At 40.3% G+C, this 20709-nt stretch overlaps 1 protein-coding gene across 3 annotated transcripts in view; it reads right to left on the bottom strand.

The window, feature by feature from the left end:
- adisspb (adipose secreted signaling protein b) overlaps positions 1–20709 on the bottom strand; it is a 65599-nt gene that overhangs the window by 18939 nt on the left and 25951 nt on the right. For all 3 annotated transcript variants that reach the window (XM_030753319.1, XM_030753318.1, XM_030753317.1), the window contains exon 3: positions 13208–13347. In XM_030753319.1, coding sequence (XP_030609179.1) covers positions 13208–13347 — 140 coding nt within the window. The remainder of the gene's footprint in view (positions 1–13207; positions 13348–20709) is intronic.

The raw sequence follows: 20709 nt of genomic DNA on the forward strand, positions 1-20709 counted from the left end.
ATTTTAGTGTGGGAGGTTTCATGGCTAAATTGGACCAGCCCGGTGGCCAAGCTTCATTAATTGCACATTGCACCAGTAAGAGCAGAGTGTGAAGGTTCAATTAGCAGGGTAAGAGCACAGTTTTGCTCAAAATATTGCAATGCACACAACATTATGGGTGACATACCAGAGTTCAAAAGAGGACAAACTGTTGCTGGCGCATCTGTGACCAAGACAGCAAGTCTTTGTGATGTATCGAGAGCCACGGTATCCAGGGTAATGTCAGCATACCACCAAGAAGGACGAACTACATCCAACAGGATTTACTGTGGATGCAAGAGGAAGCTGTCTGAAAGGGACGTTCGGGTGCTAACCCGGATTGTATCCAAAAACATAAAACCACGGCTGCCCAAATCACGGCAGAATTAAATGTGCACCTCAACTCTCCTGTTTCCACCAAAACTGTCTATCGGGAGCTCCACAGGGTCAATATACATGGCTGGGCTGCTATAGTCAAACCTTTGGTCACTCGTGCCAATGCCAAACGTCGGTTTTGATGGTGCAAGGAGCGCAAATTTTGGGCTGTGGACAATGTGAAACATGTATTGTTCTCTGATGAGTCCACCTTTTCCCCACATCCGGGAGAGTTACGGTGTGGAGAAGCCCCAAAGAAGCGTACCACCCAGACTGTTGCATGCCCAGAGTGAAGCATGGGGGTGGATCAGTGATGGTTTGGGCTGCCATATCATGGCATTCCCTTGGCCCAATACTTGTGCTAGATGGGCGCATCACTGCCAAGAACTACCGAACCATTCTGGAGGACCATGTGCATGCAATGGCTTAAACATTGTATCCTGAAGGCAGTGCCGTGTATCAGGATGACAATGCACCAATACACACAGCAAGACTGATGAAAGATTGGTTTGATGAACATGAAAGTGAAACTGAACATCTCCCATGGCCTGCACAGTCACCAGATCTAAATATTATTGAGCCATTTTGGGGTGTTTTGGAAGAGCAAGTCAGGAAACGTTTTCCTCCACCAGCATCACGTCGTGACCTGGTCACTATCCTGCAAGAAGAATGGCTTAAAATCCCTCTGACCACTGTGCTGGACTTGTATATGTCATTCCCAAGACGAACTGACGGTGTATTGGCCGCAAAAGGAGGCCCTACACCATACTAATAAATTATTGTGGTCTAAAACCAGGTGTTTCAGTTTCATTGTCCAACCCCTGTAAGTCATTCGAGATTTTTAGCAGCTGCATCTTTGGTATGAATTTGAAAATCGTACCTCACATCATTCTTGAGTTATCGCGTTCAAGAGGTCAAGATTTTCAGAAAAACTTGACCTCTGACCTTAACGCAATTATAACAAAAATTTAGATGTTATTGTACACACAAGGCACACAACAAAATGACCGTTCCAGATCACTTATCCAGATACGAGAATCTGCATGACCACAGATGCTCTGCAGATGAGACCGGCGCTACCGTTAGGCAATGTGGTTTAAGTGTCTTGCCCAAGGACACAACGCAGCGCAGGGACAAGGGCTCAAACCGGCAACCCTCCGGCTACAAGGCGCCTACCCACTGCGCCACTGCCAATAATTTAAAAATTTAATCAGGTGATCTAGGGGTCACCGGCTATCTTTCATGCAAATTTGGTATGACCTGGACAGTTTTGCTGTAATATTGTTAACAAACAAACAAACAGACAAACTTACCCAAAACAATACCCTGTTCCCCCCCTCCGGGCGCAGGGTAAGAATTAACACATGAAATAAAAAACCTTCAAAAGCTTTAGCCACATTAGAGAGAATATGATGCCACCCTGTGTACAGTCATCAACCATCCTGCATTTTACTGCATGTACCAAGGCCCAGAATTTAGATAAAGAATATTAACGTTGGTAAGTGAGAGAAAAAGCAGCTAAAAGATTGTGTGGGAGCAGTGATATAGAAGTAGCAGCCTAATATTAAGCAAAGTGAAAAATTCATGAGGGGGAGTATCACAGTGAGTGGTGAAGAAAGCGGAGACAAGATATACAGAGATACAGCAGAGACAACAGGGAAGTCCAGGCAAGCACAGATAAGCGTAAAGACCCTCCAGCTAAGGCTGCAAAGGGCACTTTCGGCCCTGCACAACCCCTGGTTACAGCAACGAGCAGAGCAGAGGCAACAAACAGCGTTACAGAGACAAGAGGGAATGCTGAAGGAGCGCTGTAGAGAAGAACAATAATCATTCTGTGAGCGCAGTCCCACGCATGTCCACAGCCTGTGAAATTCAAATTTCAGGCTGTACATTAAAACAACAAACTAAAGACAAGTTAGGCAGTGAAAAGCCCCGACAAGCAGTTGAAGATGGAAAAGTACAACTCAGTATGAACCACTTCAGTTGAAAGCATTCCTGGTTTTGGTATTATAATATATTACATGTAACACTGGGAGCGTTCAGCCAAAACAATGGTGCGATTCAGCTTGCTGACAAATACCACACATTTTAAGAACTCGTCACCCCCAGTTCACCCAGCCTGTTCAGTCAGTACTTATGAAAACACAACACTGACTATTGACTAGAAGTAGTTCATTCTTACTTGTAAGATGTCACTTAGTAGGAAAAAAAACTATTCTCTGTAGGCACTGGTTTGTAAAGCCTGAGCTGTAAGCTATTTGTGAGGCTTATATTTGCTTTATAGCTTATAGCAATACTTACATAACACATAAGAAATTAATTTTTGCTGGACTTCAAAGGGCAACTCCATAAAGTCAGCTTCATTTATTCAGAGTGCTGACATGCAGCTTAAGCAGATTATAGTATGAACACTCAATAACTCAATCAGAGTTACCAGAGTAACCAAGGTTATTGAACAACATGTAAATTTGCTGTGCTATATAACCACTTCAGTCAGTGCTCTGATTAGACAGAGACAAAAAAAAAACAACTGGCAGTAGTAGTGGTATATACACCTTTTGTTGTTGTTGGTTTAAATAATAATACTTTTATCCATCCAGATAATATAACACCAAACATAAATAAAGTGCAAGATATGCATATATCTTCACACAAATGCATCCCTCAATCAGTCCTCAATTCCACTTCTGACGTTTCTTAGTTACAAACAGCAATTAAACCTCCATTATTATATAAACTACTATCACTGCCAATTTAAATATTTAAGGGCCATTTTACTATTAATACGGCACAAAAAAAACAACCATTAAAACACAAAGAAAAAGGGAAATACAGGAGAAAATTACCATTCTGATCTATCATTCGTGACTATTCATCATCAAATCTGTCTATTTTCAGCTGTAGTCTTGCAGTGATTTTGTTCATATAAGAGAAAGCCTTAAGCAAATTTCGCCAATCTAAAATACTGGGAGGTTCTGTTTTTTTTTTTGCAATCAACAGTTTTGTTCTTATCTCTGTACGCTCTGCTGTTCCCTCTTCTCTTTCCTCTTACCCAGGGGTGGGCAAACTACGGCCCGGGGGCCGTATGCGGCCCGTTAAGCTTTTTAATCCGGCCCCCCGAATTTGAATCAATTATAATGGTAAACCTTGTTAATGTTTTACTCTCCCTGCAATTGTGGCGTTTATCGCTAGATGGGATACTCTGACACACTGACCTTTGTTGAGGTGCGCTCTTACGCTGCATTCAAGTGGTGTCGGAAGACCCGTCTTGCCGAGTTGTTTTTCCCAGTAGGAAAGTGATTTTTACGATCATTCCGACACCGCATGAACGCATCATTATTCAGCGTTTTCCCTCTTTGACAGCTCAACACTTCTGCAATGATGAGCGGAGCTAAAAAAAGAAAAGTGGACAGAGAATGTTGGGTGTTTAATAAGGAGTGGACAACGAAATATTTTTTTACCGAACACAGATCTACTGCTGTATGCCTGATATGCAAAGAGACTGTGGCGGTTTTTAAAGAGTTTAACATCAGCCGTTACTTTACCACAAAACATGCTAACTATGCTAGCAAGCAGTCAGAGAAAGAACGGGAAGCTACTGCTCAGAGGTTGATAGCTAATTTACAAGCTCAACAACGTATTTTTCATCGTCAAAGTGCCATCCAAGAGTCAAGTACCAAGGCCAGTTTTATGCTATCATTCAAATTAGCAAAGGCCAGCAAGCCTCTGTCTGAAGGGGAGTTTTTAAAGGAGTGTATGGTGGAGGCAGCAGGTGTCTTGTGTCCAGAGGCCAAAGACAAGTTTGAAAAAATCAGTCTATCACGCAAGACAGTGTCTCGCCGTGTGGAACTGATAGACGAAGAGCTAACTAGCAACTTAAAAAAAACGGCGGAGTCATTCACGTTTTATTCATTAGCTCTGGATGAAAGCAACGATGTAAATGACACTGCTCAGCTCCTCATTTTTATCCGAGGAATTAACAATACTTTTGAAATAACAGAGGATTTTTTGACAATGGAGTCTCTGAAAGGAAAACCACGGGGGGAGGACTTGAATAACCGGGTGTCTGCTGTCATTGAAAATACGAAGCTGTCTTGGAGTAAACTTATCAACGTCACCACAGATGGATCTCCAAATTTGACAGGGAAAAATGTTGGCCTGCTGAGAAGAATCCAGGATAAAGTGAAAGAAGAAAATCCTCACCAGGATGTTATTTTCCTTCACTGCATCATCCACCAGGAATCTCTATGTAAATCTGTATTACAGCTGAATCATGTTGTGAATCCTATCGTAAAACTTGTCAACTTTATACGTGCAAGGGGACTTCAGCACCGTCAGTTCATCGCGTTCTTGGAGGAAACTGATGCAGAGCACCATGACCTACTTTATCACTCCCGTGTCCGCTGGTTAAGCTTGGGAAAAGTGCTTCAACGAGTGTGGGACCTCAAAGAGGAGATCGGTGCATTTTTGGAGCTACTGGGGAAGGCCGACGAATTTCCTGAGCTGAGCAACAAGAACTGGCTTTGTGACTTTGCGTTTGCTGTGGATATATTTTCACACATGAATGAGCTGAACGTGAACATACAGGGGAAGGATCGGTTTGTGCATGACCTGTACACAAGCGTGAAAGCCTTCAAAGCCAAACTGGCTTTATTTTCCAAGCAAATCCTAAATGAGTCATTCACTCATTTCCCCACACTAGCTACACTGAAAGAGGAGGCTGGCGCAAAAGTTAAGAAATACAGCGAGACACTGGATGCGCTCCACAAAGAATTCTGCCGTCGCTTTGTTGATTTTGAGAAAATTAACAAGTCACTTCAGTTGGGGGCCTGTCCCCTGTCACAAGACCCCGAAACAGCACCAGAAGCGATGCAGCTGGAACTGATAGACCTTCAGGCTGATGCTGTCTTGAAAGAGAAGTTCAACTCTCTTAAACTGAATGACTTTTATGCGTCACTTAATGAAGCGGTGTTTCCAAACCTCCGGAGGACGGCACAGAAGATTCTGGCGTTGTTCGGCTTGACCTATGTGTGTGAACAGACGTTCAGCGTCATGAACTTCAACAAAGCCAGCCACAGATCCAATTTGACTGACCAACACCTCAGATCCATCCTGAGAATCGCCACAACAAAACTGACTCCAGACTTTGATGCGCTTGTTAAAAAGGGACACCAACAACACTGTTCCCACTGAAATCAAAAGTAAGTTTCTCTGCTCTTAAACATGCATTTACGTGTTACATGTCATTTCTGTTAAGGTGTGCTCATAAGTGGTGTGCAGGTGCACTGCCTTCTCAATATAAACAATGCACACCAGATATATTTAACATGGCCACATACTGGCATGTTGTCACTGTTCCGATCTGCATGTCCAACAATTTTTGAAATGTTGAGGAGGAGAGTGATGATAATATCCTGAAGGATATCAAAACTTTAAATGCTTCAAAATGGTAACTGTTAGTATTTTTTTTTTAAACTGTATTTTGTTAATGGAATTTTCAGTGTTTTAAGAGTCATATTAATAAAGAAATACTGTGGGACTTGGAAGAGATATTTTGTTGTATTGCTTTTGTTAATTTTCTATTAAAATTAAAGCACGTTTTCTACATATCCCATGTTATTCTTTCTCTTATGAGGTGAATTACTAAAACACTCCATCCATCTGCTCCTGGTCCGGCCCTTCTGTCAAATTTTAGAACCCTCTGTGGCCCACGAGTCAAAAAGTTTGCCCACCCCTGCTCTTACCCATCAACCAGTCACAGGAGATGGTTGTCCCTCCCTAATGCTGGTCCTCTCAGATGTTAAAAAAGTAAAAGGGAGTTCTTCCTTCCCACATCACCAACTGCTTGCTCATGTTGTTCTAATATTGTAGGGCCTTTATGTGGTCAGCTGTATGCTGTGGTGATTACCACAACTCCCTTATGTGCAAAAGATTGCCAGTTCAAGAGTGAGGAGAGACACAAACTCAGGGGTCACACGTTAGTGAAAACTAGTAAAATCTAGATAAATGGAAGGGTTGCATCAGAAAGGGCAGATGCTGCATACTCTGCTGTGGACACAGACAACTGGAAACCCAACGGCTGAGTAGCCATTTCTGTCAGACTCCTTTGAAGTCTGACAAGTCTTCTGCTCACCCTCTGGTTATGCAATTTATGTCTCACTGATGCTGAAAGTCTAATCAAAGCTTAAAGGAGCGGCCAACAGTACCTTCTACATTGTAGGGTATTGTTTCTTTACAATAAAAAGCTCCTTGAGGGGACTGTTGTTTTGAATTGGTGCTACTGAACTGAGAATTAAATTTATTTTCCTTTGACCCTGACTGAAAGATCTTCAGAGGGAACAAAAAAATTCCTGTGTGAAGACATAATCCTGTATTTGGAGTTGTGCTTGGGTTCACCTAATTAATGCATGTCCATTATCCACCCCCTTCTAACTGTTTTGTGCTCCATCAGCTCCTGAGTCGACTAAATGGCTCTTTTGCAAGTAATTTCCCCCATATTCAACAACTATGAGAAATGTTTGTCTTGAAAATCAAAAACTTTTTGGAATCAGATTTCCTTTGCAGATGTGTTACTACAAGAACAACCTTAAAAAAACAAATCTCTTTTAATATAAAACATATTGATTAGTGCTATTTTAAGCTAAAAAATAGAAGTTTCCTGATTTCATCTTCTTATTTTGTATTAATCTGTACAGCAGACATCCTTCACTCATTAGCCTTTGATCTGGTTACTTAAGCTGCGTTTCCATACGGGACGACTCGGCGCAGGTCAACTCGGTCAGCACAACTCGGCACGATCGTGTTGTGTTTCCATTGCAATTGAGGACCACTGTGGGTGGAGTCAATAGAGCAGCGCGGGCAGTAGTCTTATGACGTGACTCGTGTGCGGCTTAAAACACAACACAACAATAGACGAGATAGAGGCAAGCTAACAGCTAATGCCAGTTTAATATCATCATCATGCATAAGTCCCTGTACAATGTGTTAATGGATGAAAGTCATCATTAAGTATAACCCTATACCCCCGAACATAATCGGCACAGTGTACTTCAAAAGAGCCGCAACAACGGCAACAATTACTGTAATAACACCGCAGTAATACCCTATGTTGGTTGTGAAGTGCAGTTTCTCAGCTTTCAGAAACTGTTTGAATTTTTCCGATAGGACAAACAGTCACGTTATTACGGTAATTCAAAGTTCCTTTGATCAGCCCTCCGGCCGGCTCTGTGCTAACCAGCTGTTCGGCTAGTAGGGGCAGGAAACGGGTGCTTCAGCGGCGATCGCCGGGCAGTATAGGGTTATAATATGTATGCTGTGTGTGCGTTTCAGATGGTTGCAAAACTACTGCTGCAAACTGTCGGTCTGGGGATTCAACCGGTGCTTTGTGTGCCTCCAGTTTCTTGCTGTCGGGTTTTAAAAATGGTGAAGGAGTCACTCTCATGACTCCGATAGTGACGACACTCCCTGGCCAGCCAGTGGCATGCTGTCTTCCGCGTCACATTTTTGTATCGCCTCGTATCACCTCAGAACCTCGGGTGAGTGGGTACGAAATAGTACCTGCAAACTTGTACCAGTTACTAATGTAAGTAAAGTAAGTAAGTAAAACTTTATTTATATAGCACCTTTCACAGATAAAATCACAAAGTGCTTTACAATGTGCAAGTAAAATAAATAACAATAGCCGATAAGACAAAGTAAGACATTTAACTAAAAGCTTGTCTGAATAAAAGTGTCTTGAGCTGCTTTTTAAAAGAATCGACAGATTCGGCCATACAGAGAGACAACGGCAGGGCATTCCACAGCCTGGGAGCTACTACTTGAAAGGACCGGTCACCCCGGGTTTTAAACCGGGTCTTAGGGACCCTCAGGAGGTTCTGGCTTGAGGACCGAAGACTGTGGTAATGGAAACGCTGTCAAACCGCAGCGAGTCGAGGCGACCCGTGCCGAGCCGTCCCGTATGGAAACGCGGCTTTAGTAATGTGATGATTGGTAATCTGCATGTAGACTCAGTAATGGTCTGCAGAACAGCTCCTCGTCCTATGTCCTACAGAAAGAGAAGTTCATAAACACTTTCAATTTAAAAACGTGGCTTCTTCAGCCAATCTGTGTAGCACTGACAGCTGCTCATTTGCATCACTGTGGCTAAAATCCACATGCAGGAATACTGAATACACTCTCAGAAAATCTGCTCGACCCCACACGACACATGGACATACACAACTGGTGAAATTTAAATGATCTTCATCAAGGCTCCATTCATCCAGCTGTTGTATGCATGTATTCTAGCCCCCACACACCCGCTTCTTCAGTGGTCTACCTGTGAAGATCCACCCCCACCACAGCCGTTTCCATAGCAATGCCCCCTCCCACAAAGAGGCACGACACAACACTCACAATGCACTGGGCCCACACTTGAAGCACTTTGAAAAACACGAGCACACAAACGGGCCGGTCTGTGACTGCGAAGGTCACAGCCAAGTGTTTGTAGTCCATCCACACACACACACACACACACACACACACACACACACACACACACACCTTTTAATCAGAATCTGGCTGTGACTCAGAGTTAACACTCGAACTGAACTGAACTTTAACAAAGACTTTTCAACTTGTTTCTGTCGGGGCAGATAACGATATCCTAGCAAAGCGTTTTTATCCTTTAAACTTGGAAAAGTCATGCGTACATTAACATACGTAACACAAATACTTCTGTTGCTGCAAAATAAAAAGTGTTGTTGTTGTGGTGCTTTGATATTCACATCTACAATGTTGAGTGAGGGCTGCACTGGGCTAACTGGTTATTTTTTCACTGTGCAGTTATTCAGCTTTTCACTTTGTTAAGTGGATATTTAAAAGTGGAAATGCACCGCGTGGTCCAAAGCACGAGAAGTATTTGAGAAGAATTTTTAAAAGATTATACAGTCGTCCGTTGTTATACTGCAGTTCATTTGTACGGTTCTGGAACGTAACCCTCGCGATAGGTGAGGGATCACTGTACTGCTATTCAAAACTAAGTTGCTGACATACTTCAGTGTGGATCAAAGCTGGTATAACATCCACAGGCCAATTTCACAAGTATGTCTAAAAACTGAAGATTGTAACAATACCCTGGACTTGAATCTATACATGCAGCTCTGCTGACAGGTATTCCACATATTTCATAGGTAGGTTTAAAGAACTGCAAAAACAACTATCTCTAAGAAAGAAATAAACAGTGCAGAGAGAAGGAACATGTTTCATCATCATTACTATCATGTACAGCTGAAGTCTGTATAACAATTTAACTCACAGGGTGAGTTATCATTAATATTACAACACTGTTGGGCCTCAGGCACCTTGCTTTGTTGTTGGGTTCCTCCTGGGTTTAAGAGCCTAGAACAGAAACAGACGTGAAGTCTGATATGATTGTTCTCTGCCTTTAAAGCTGACAGAGAAGATTAACAGAAATGAAAAGGCTTTAATCTTCCACTAGATGCTTCGCAGATAAGCTCCATCAGTTGTGACAGAAACCGAGGGGACTGGCACACCAGATCAAAGTGTTACCTCTCAGTGTCATATCTGCCATTTGAAAACATGACACACGAGGAAATCGAGTCCTTGTAGCCCATCACAGCATTCTTAAGATGAACGGGCACAAGAGATACAATCTGTGAAAAGCAGCTTTGATTTTTGCAAAAGAAAACAAAACCTATTCTATTTTTTTTTTCAGTTTAATCACTGCTTTTACAAACGCAGCCTGTTGTTAGTAAGATGTGTGCCTGCAAAGTAAGATTTTGTGTTGGCAAACCTTTAATCAGCCTTTTCACAGCCTGTGTTGATGTCCACTCTCAAACTACACCTGCACCCCATGACAATAAAACTGGAATTGAATTTGGTTCTCTGGTGTACGTGACACGCATGACACAGACAGAGTAACAGGCTGGAAGCAAACTGGTGCAGAGTGCTTCTTACCCAGGAGAGCAGGTGACAATGCCAGACGGCTGAGCTTAGGGAAAAACGGGTGATAATTCTGAGTAAGTGTCTCCAAACATTTACAGTGTGTCATTAGCGAAACTCCTCGTGACTAAATGAATTCATAACAGACAGACATATAAGCACAGCACATATAATCATTAGACTAAAGATCATCTTCAGTCCTTTTATGCACTGCAAATGGACATTTAACATTTTTGGCGCTCTCAATGATTTTCTCTTACCGAATAACTGCATAACAGATGTGCTATTAGTGTGCCTCAAACCACCAATGCTCACAAAAGGGAAAATGCAAATTTATGAGCAAAATGGAAAATTATGAGCAAAAAATACTGCATAAAAATCCAGATTTAGGTACTCCAGGTATGTTTGAAGTAAAAACATGCTTTTCTCTCAGTCGGCTAAATAGGTCAAAATTAAGATCAGGGTGACCCTGAGGTCATGTGGACTTTCATAGTTCCAGTAAAATGATAGAAAATCCTGGAGCAACAGCAAGACACAAAAAAGTCACTGATTTTTTTTTTTTTAAGCAATTGAGAATAACGTATTAGAATCAGTGATTTTATCCCCATTTTAGGAGTCATGGGGGGCCCTATAGAGACTCAAACTCAGTGAATCTATTTTGACAGAATATATTAATACTCATGAGAAAGTTCATCACAGAAGGTCACAGAAAAAATACGCAGTTTACGTGTAATAAATGTATTTGTACAAGAAAAAAAAAATCAACATATCTGCTGTTTGGGGGCATTAGGGGTGCAAAAATGTATCAAATAAATAAATTGATAAGTGTGCAAAGGGTCATTTTTGTCATATCTGGGGTAGCCTGAGAATGATTCAAGTCAAACTACAGTCATATTCAAGGTATTATTATTATTATTATTATTACCAATAATGATGGTTACTGAACAGTTTTTCTGCAATTAAGCAAAATGTATGAGAATTCCCTATTTTTACCCTTTTGGGGGCCCCAAATATTCAATCAGAACACCAAGCTTAACTTCTCCTCTCACTCCATAAATGTTTCTGCCAAATTTGAGAAAAATCCACTGAATGGTTTTTGTGTAATTTCCGGATGGCGTGGAGCACACAATGACAGATGACATAAAAATACACTAATGCAAATTAGCTAGGGGTGTCATGAATCAAACTCAATACTGATACCCAGGAAAAAAAGTCAATTTTCAATACTAATAAAGAGGCACAACACTGGCAGGACAATGCTCTTCATTTTGTTTGCACTAATTACCCTCTGCCAGCAAGTTACAATCACCGATAAAACATGGTTCAGTATTTTGTTGAGATTTCCTTAAAAACAAATTTCCTTGAAATATCGTGATATCACTTTGAGAGTCTATCACCCACCCTATCACTTACTTACTGACATAAATTATTACAATTGCCAGTCTTGATTTGGGAATGAAATCAGCAAAAATTCCAACACTAAAATAGGTACTGCCTTTTCATATCACGTAATCTGCTATGAATGAAACTGTACTTGAAGACGAGAGCATTAGTTTCTGGAGCTGTTTTTACATATTTGTGTGACTGGCTTTATTAACAGCTAACACCTATTTAACATTTTGTCTTATCAGCGTTCCATATATGAATCCACTTCTAGCAACATCCCCCGACTAAAATATTCACACAACTTAGGCATCATTTAATTACATTAATTACGCTGCTTCTTTCTTACCATCATCTTTGGGTTCAGTGACATCACAGCACTGATGACAAACGAAGAGGGTAAACTGAACTACCTTAACCACCGTCTGTCAGTCAGAAACAGTATCTTACATTAGACTTCCTGTAAGATGAGCCTGTGTTCTGAATGTAACTAATACTGACAAAAAGAGGGTGCAGCATGAGCTTCAGCTTTATGGAAATGATATATAATGGCACAAACAGCTTATCAGTACACAGGAAGTGAGATAAAACTCTTCTACAACTCCACCCATAAAAAGCTGTTATAAAAGCTAAAGAAAAACCTTACTTGAGTGACATTCGGCCATTATTCCCTTCAAAATTGTCTCCTTGTGCAACTTTGAACCACTATGAGCTTCGTTTCCACATTTGGTTCACCTCTGGGAGTCCATTCCCATGTTCAGGAATCTCCTCCTCTGTGTCTACAAAGCAACTTGAACTTCACCATAGATAAAGGAAGAAAGCTGCAATGAGCCAAACTTTGAAAGACAGCCCAGTGAACAAAGACTGTGCTGGTGTGGCTGGTGTTTCCAGCTTATAGTGGCCATATTTCAAGTCATTTGCAGCAAATGTTGCCCCCCCCCCCGGACATGTCAGGATGTTAGAGTAGAAATCTGCATTCTCCAGAGCCTGACTACGTGCACAACCCCATGAACATTTCAAAATTAACAGCAAGCATGCTTCTTTTCTGGCTCCTGACCTGCTGTTTAGTATCTGCATCACAGTCAGAACACTCAGCTCTCATCACTGGTGACAGTCCTCAGCCTTAAAGTCAAGTCAATTTGAAAGATAAGTTGACGTTTGCGCTCAGCTGGTGGTCTGATCAGGACTTCCAGGAAGCGATCTAAAAACCGAGGCCTGAAAGCTTCACAGTGCTTCTCAAGGAGAAGACCTTGAAGAGGAATCTGGCTCTGGTATGCTTTTTTTTGCTTTTCAAGGACCAAGTTCTGAACCTTTTTGATTGGACTTGTTACAAAAACATCACTGACACCGCTGTGTCTGCCCACATGCTACCCAACATATCATTATGAAAAATGTAAAGAAAAAATATTTAATTACAACTAAGGTACATTCAAAGACATTTAATTTTCAGTGGCTATCGAGTATCAAACTATTGCAAGGTTAAACAAACCTTAACCGAGAAGTTGCCATCATCCTCTGGAATCACCATGACAACGGAGTCATGTAGCTTTTCGTCGAAGTGAACGTGTGAGGGGGCTCCAGCAGCAGGGGGTTCCTCTGAGAAGCGCACGCCTCCCGCCTTTGCACAACCTGAAAGACAAAAGAGGGAAGAGCTACTGAAGGTCTGCTGTGTACAAAACATTCACGCTGCATCCCTTTAAAGGGAGAAAAGACTCATTAAACAGCCCGTTGTTTCCTTTACGTGATGTAATGGAGGATCCTGAAGAGCACTTCACAATCACTCTTGTATATGCTTCGCCAGTCGGCACCCTCTGGGTGCTTTGGAGGCTTGAAAACACACACACACACACACACAAGCACAAATACAAATACAAAGTTTTAGGCGCTTCAGATGTTTAGAAATTTTTTGTTGTCTATGACACTATACTATTGGGAACACATCTGACTGGCCCAGCATTCATTTTGCAGCACGAGACAAAGACACCAAACACACGTCCTGAGTCATAAAGAGCTATCTTTACCCAGAGCACAAACAGGGTGATATCATGTTACAGACTCCTGTATGTGACTCTGCCCGGGACCTCAGTGTCAAAGGAGTTAAAAGTTTAGGCTTTTGCTATCTAAGCTTGTTATTTAGATGTTAGTGCTCTTCTATGACACTGGCACGTCCATATTTGTTTTTTCTTCTGCTCAGGAATTCATTCCCAGTGTGAGAGAATGGACACTTCTTATCCAAATAAACCGCCCTCCACAAAAACAAGAATTCCCTGAAATAATAAACTATTTGTTCAAAGTTCTCCTTCAAGGACTTTGAGCCCCATTCAGAGCATCTCTGACAGGGATACATAGTAAAAAATATATACCTAATCAACTTTTTAAGGCACCGTGAATACTACGGACAGAGAAACACTTTGAATAAGGGCTGCTGCAAGTGTGTGAGTGCATGTCTGAGTCCTCATTTGTTACACACACACACACACATACTAAAAAAAAAACAAAAAAAAAAACAGGTGATAGTCCCCTTAAGAATTAGAAGAATTAGAATGGGAGGCAGAGCCTTCAGCTTTCAGATCCCTCTTCTGTGGAACCAGCTCCCACTTTAGTTTTGAGAGGCAGACACACTCTCTATTTTTAAGATTAGACTTAAAAAGCCTGAGCCTGGTCCTGCTGCAGGTTTCTTCCTGCTAAAAGGGAGTTTTTCCTTCCCACTGTAACCAAGTGCTTGCTCATAGGGGATTGCTGAGGTTTTCTCTGTATTATTGTAGGGTTTTTAACTTACAATATAAAGCACCTTGAGGTGACTGTTGTGATTTGGTGCTATATAAATAAAACTGAATTGAATGGAACAAAACATAGGCACAATTCAACATCACTGAGGAGTTTGTAGGTTAAAGACCATTTACTGGTGTGTGGGTTTTGTGTGTCCCTGTGGCTGTGTTGCGGTCTCCTCTAACTTTCCAAGCACATGACAGTTTGGTTAGTAGATGATTCTGAAGTGGCTGTAAACAGAAAAAAAAAATGCATAAGCAGTAGAGAAAGTGGATAGAGTTTGCATTTTTTTGGATTTTGACAATGTGGTATGATTCTAAGATTGTATGTTTTATAAAATTCACAGGAGGACTGCAGCATTGAGACGAGTCATAGCGGTGGAGCAGCAGTGCTGTGACTAGCAAACCTGGCACAGGAGGGGAAGGTGGAGGCGCCCTCTGATATCTCCTGTGGAGTTATGTGATGATTAATTATGGTTTATGGTTTAATTTTCCTAACAAGCAAAAGATCCCAAGGTCAATCCCAGGAGGAGACACAAATCCCTTTGAGGCTGAATCAGGAAGGACATCCGGAGTAAAAAAAAATCTCAAACATGTGGAGCTACCTGCTGTGGTGACCTGTTATGAATAAGCAAGCAGCTGAAAGTAGCTTTATATACAGTAAAGACTATCTGCTGCTCCCTGTCAGTGCTTTGCAAGGATAACGGTCTTTTGTACAAATGTTCAGGATGTTATTTAATTTCTAAAGATAACACAGAGACACATGCACAGCCTGTTACTTACGGCCACTGATTCTGAACTGTCTTGAAGTTGGACTTGAACTACTTGAACAACACTTTTTCTCCAAAGAATGACAGGAGGAGTTCTTTAGGTAAAGCAGGACATTTCTCACCACTTTTATTTCAATTAAAGTGTTTCTGACGCGTCAAATTAAATATTGTGCTTTACACAGCATGTAAATAACACTACAGAATTTAACAAAAAGAGCACTGAGTGCTCAGAAGAAAAAAGGCTACACAAGCTCCAGTCCATTTATCAATTAACATGTCAAAATAACAAATACAACTTCAAAGTAAAACATGCTCTGGTTGTGTTACTGTGTGGGCAATGTCTGTGTGCTTAGAAAGTTCACATGCAGTGTGTACTGCCAGCATGAATGGGTGGACCTGTGCTCAGGATAACAATCATAACAATAATCATAACAAAAACAGCTTCACAATGACACTTCACTAAGCAAAGGGTGACATCACCGTGGCTACGTCTACCTTGATATACAGTCAAGGCTGAGGGCAGTCTCACAAAAGAGTTTCTACATCTCACAAGTTCTTTACCCGAGAAAATATGCACCTCCATGTGGTAATTATAACATTTTAGGGCAAAAAATCAGATGTTATCTTGTCTATTTCAAAAGCTCTCACATTTTCAGGGTGAAAATTTGCTCATTACTATTCCATAAAAATAAAGGCTTTTTTCCCTAAACTCTTTCAGCTATGTTTCATAGCCACTAATATTGATTGCCAACTCTATCAAATACTGTTTGACAACAAGGCACACACGTGTTGGATGTAAAAAAAAAAAAAAAACTCCACCACCTTTCAAAGTAAAATGCATTCCTTCACCATGAAACAAACTTTATTTTTATGCCTTAGGTGTGTTTATGTTCACAGTTACAGAGTAATAGACCTTCGCACCACCACGCTGAAAAGGTATCTGGAATCAACATTATTAATTTAATGAAGTAAACGTAACCGAAGTCACACTCGCTCCAAAACAAGGCTCGTTTACAGCAGTCAGAATATTAAATGTCCTTTTTTAAAATACATTTTCTCATTCTGAGATAGAGTTGTAGTGTACAAGAAAGTAATTTATACTGCACTTTGCTTCTTGCCAAACTGACAGTTGGGGAGATTTATTTGTTTTTCTGAAGTCAAGTCTGAAGTTAAATTATCCTCACATTTACTGGCAGCGGATTTTCCTGCCCCTGAGATCTGGACCAGAAATGCTCCTTTAATTCAAACACACGATTTTTGTCAAACATCCTCTTCCAAGTCATAGCAAGCCAATATTTGGTGCAGCTGATACCATCTGAATTAATTACCAATCTAAAAGAGCGGTGACAGGTGATATTTTAAGATTCGTCTTGAAGAGCAGATTACATCAAAATAATGAATCACTTATCCCATTTCAAATTAGTCAAAACTAATCTTAGTCTGAAAATAAAGACATAAGCTTAATAAAAACTAGATTTATATTAAAAGCTTTATTACTGACAATGATCACACTAATGTTCACAGGTTTCAAATACATTATGGTTAATCTCAAAGAGACATTTGTGCATGATATAACTGGTCCAGCCAATTTAACCACAGGTGTAGCACAGCAGGAATAAAACTACCAGGTAATGAAAGAGAATATTTGCAGATTGAATAATAAAGTTCAGATTATTTTACACACTTCTCTAAGGTTAGATCATGTAATGATAACTAAAGCCCATCTTGTGTATCAGAGACAGTAAAAAGAAATGAAATAGTCAAAGTTTCCACGTTGATATTCTTCATTCATGGGATATATACAAGAAAACAATCGATGCTATGCTAGAGTCACACTAAAGAAAACAGCAGGCGGAGCCTACGGCACACCTAAAATTATTGCAACCATTTGCAATGAACTTGCAATCTTGCTGCCTTTGCTTTCTGCAGCAAAGACTGACTCCAACTGATTGCAACGTGTTGCCAGTCTCTCAGAGTGACTGCAGTGAGTCCAAGTCAGACGGTGATTGTTTGGAGGCGGGCTGCCTTCCGCTAGGTGACCTGTACAATTGCATTGTGATTGAAAGCGATCGCCCAGAGGTTCAGGGTGTCGCACACCAGCTGGATGCAATTTGCCTCCGACAGCAAAAAGATTCAATGCAATAAGCGGGCAAACATCAATTTTTCCCAGTGACAAGGAGGTTGAGGTGTGACTGAGCCAATAAAGGTTGCAGGCAGCTGCTGGTTGCCTTTGAATGGGCACAGTTCAATTTTAAAAGTCTTGTCTTTATATTAACTAGAAAAGATACCAAAATATCTTTTCATTCTTTTTCCAGCAGTTCTCTGACTGGCTTCAACTAATTCTAACCAAAACTGGCACTGAGGATTCATTCATTCACAAACACACTGCACTTCCTCAGGGAGTGGCTAGCCTTCATTTTCCTCACCTGCTAACATAAACATTTGCTTTACAAAGCATCTGATCGAGTACAAAAGCCCTCTAATCTTTCAGTAGACAAATACACTTAGACAGAAACACAGTGTTCAGCATGTCAACCTGCTCTCTCAGTAAATAAACAAGTTTCAGCATAAACTGTTAGATGAAGTTAAGTCAACCAAGCCTGCAAAATTCTAGCTCCATATTTTAGGCTCTACTAGAACCGCTTTGTACAATTCTTAGTTTAAAATAATTCTCATTTATCTCATACTGGGTGGACCCCCCTCAGTTCATCCTGCGCAGGAAACAAGTTCTTCAAGTTCCTCTCCATTTAAGCAAACTTTCTTCAGATTGGCTGACCCCCACAAACAGAAGGTTTTAACAGCAGAAGGGTGGAACTCACAGTAAGAGCGCTATGATTGAGACAGCCATATAAGGATATCCCTCATCTATGACATCATACAAAGAAAAGAATAGAAAGAAGCTTAGCTTTTGGCTCACAGGGATTACTTTTGCTTATACTGACATCATTATATAAAATGTTGGCCATGTTTAATATCAGCAGACACCACTGTAACAGTATAAAAATGTTAATAAAGCAAATAGTAATAAGGCAGTAAACCCACTGTAACAGACATATGCTCTCCGCTGTTAGAACAGTGACTACATAACCTTAAAAACAAGCTGTGACTTGATCGTGCACAAGTGCCTTTGGTGCATTCCAGTACTTAAACATGTACTGCAGCACTGACGCATTTACCTGAGTACATACACTAACATGAAGCACATGCATTACTGTCCCTTTTGGACCTAGTTCCATTAAACTTTCATTCAGACTCATATTAGAGATTAGAAGTACTCGCTATCAGCAATCTGGGTCACAATAATGAGTTTGTGGAGTTACATCATGTCCCGTATGTGCAGGATCAGTGTGTAGAAACAGAACTGAAAAATGAGGAATGATGTTTAATATCCAAAGCTTTTTATAGCAAAGAGAACAACAGGAAGCCTTTTAATATTAACAATATCCTATACTCAAAGTTCTAAAACAAGATAAGCAAAATGTAAACTAACTTTAAACTGAATTTATTAGCCCTGTTATCCTGGAAAGCGCCACCTAATAAGCCTCTCCCAAATCCAGATAAAGGATGAGAAAAGTCAGGGTATGTCAATGATATCCATAAAATGAGTTTTCTTATCTGATCTGTGCCTTTTTAGAAATTCAACACATATCACAGTATTAATAATGATTCCTTCCCAAGTCACAATATTCACCCTGATACCAGCATATGAGCACAGTGTTTGGTGTCACATATTTGACTTTGGAGCATTTTTGAATATTGTATAAATGTTCTCATTCAGTTGTCCTAAGTTACCCTAAAAACACATTAATGATAAAAGGAATACCTTAAAATGTGAATCTAGTAGTAGTTAGTTTAGGCAGAGACAAAAAGATTCCTCAAATATAAAAACTGTTGAAATGAAATAAGTTATTGCAACATTTTAAATACTTTATACTGTAAAAATATAAAATGTAGATCATCTTTAATGACACTTTCTTTTTGTCTAAATGCAAAGCCAGGCTGGGCAGGTTGGATCCACCAAAGGTAAGCACAAGTGAAACATTACAGTCATCGTACTTCAAAAACATCACATTTAAAAGGTACAAAATGAGTCAATTTGTACTATGTACCCTTGCATTTGATGCCTTTCACGCAGGGTTGTGTGCAGGTATTGGGACTGTCTCAGCTGGCTATGGAGCCCAAACTCAGATAAACCACCTGTTATGATTAATAACAATACCCACATGAAACTAAATCTATCTACAAAAATAAATCTGACAACAGGTCCAAATGCGGGAGCTCAAACCGAAGAACTTCTGAGTGACAGTCCTTGAGTGTTTGTGATTTCAGTTGGGTCCGGTGAGTCTAAATTATTAAACCTGATATGAAGTACTTAGATGATTAAAAAAGAAGACTTCAAAAGCCTTTTAACATGCAGCTGGTTATGTTATGGTTAATAATCTATCTGCACAATCTGTGTTTTTTGTTTGATAAACCCTTAGCAAAGACATCCAAAAGTCAAAGATGTTTTATCTGGCATTTCAATATCATTTTTATACAAATCCACTACAATCACATTCACATTTCAATTCATCACCTCCTGTAGGTGATACATAATACTTAATACTCTACCAGGTCATATTATATATCACCTACAGGTGATTATATAATACTGATCCAGAGCAAATCTGTCCATTGACTGCATATAAGCAGTTTTGCACTTTACTTCTAGATTATTTCTTATTCTGGAGTGTAGAGTACTAATATATGTGGAAAGATCAATAAAATCATTTAAAAAAATAGAGCCCATTATTCTGATGTTCCTTTAAGATCAGAGGAAGGTGAGTGGACACAACAATATAATGATCCTCAACCACAAATGAAACTCTGTAATAATATATGTATGTGTTTTTCCTTTCACAGAAGAAATAGCTCTATACTGAGATTTTAAGCTTTAATATCTACATCAAACGATGAGAGCAATTACTTGAAGTTTCTTGCCCTGCTATAAAAGGCTTTCTGAATGAAGCCTTGAAGTTCATACAATAGGACTTCGTGGCAGTGTAATTACACTCATGCAATGGCACACTTTTTATGCCATAAGGCAGCTTTTCAGAGTTAAAAGGATATGCTATACTCCAAAAGTTTGGTTAAGAAATATCTGATTGTATGTACAATGAGTCTACCTGAATATTGACTCAATGTGAAAAAACACCCATTTAAGAAATATGACAGCTATTATTACAAAGCCAATAATGGCATGAATGTAAATCTCACTATTCTGCTGATTTATTGTGCTTTTAAACAGTGGACCGTGACATTAGATACACTCACAGGCCACTTCACTAGTTACACCTGTTCCAGCTGCTCATTAATGCAAATACATAATCAGCCAATCACCTGGCAGCTACTCCGTACATTTAGGCATGTAGACATGGTCAAGGCCGTAGACATATATACGTAGACGCCTCGTT

The sequence above is a fragment of the Archocentrus centrarchus genome, chromosome 18, assembly GCF_007364275.1.
Source record: "Archocentrus centrarchus isolate MPI-CPG fArcCen1 chromosome 18, fArcCen1, whole genome shotgun sequence".
Taxonomy (NCBI): Eukaryota; Metazoa; Chordata; class Actinopteri; order Cichliformes; family Cichlidae; genus Archocentrus; species Archocentrus centrarchus.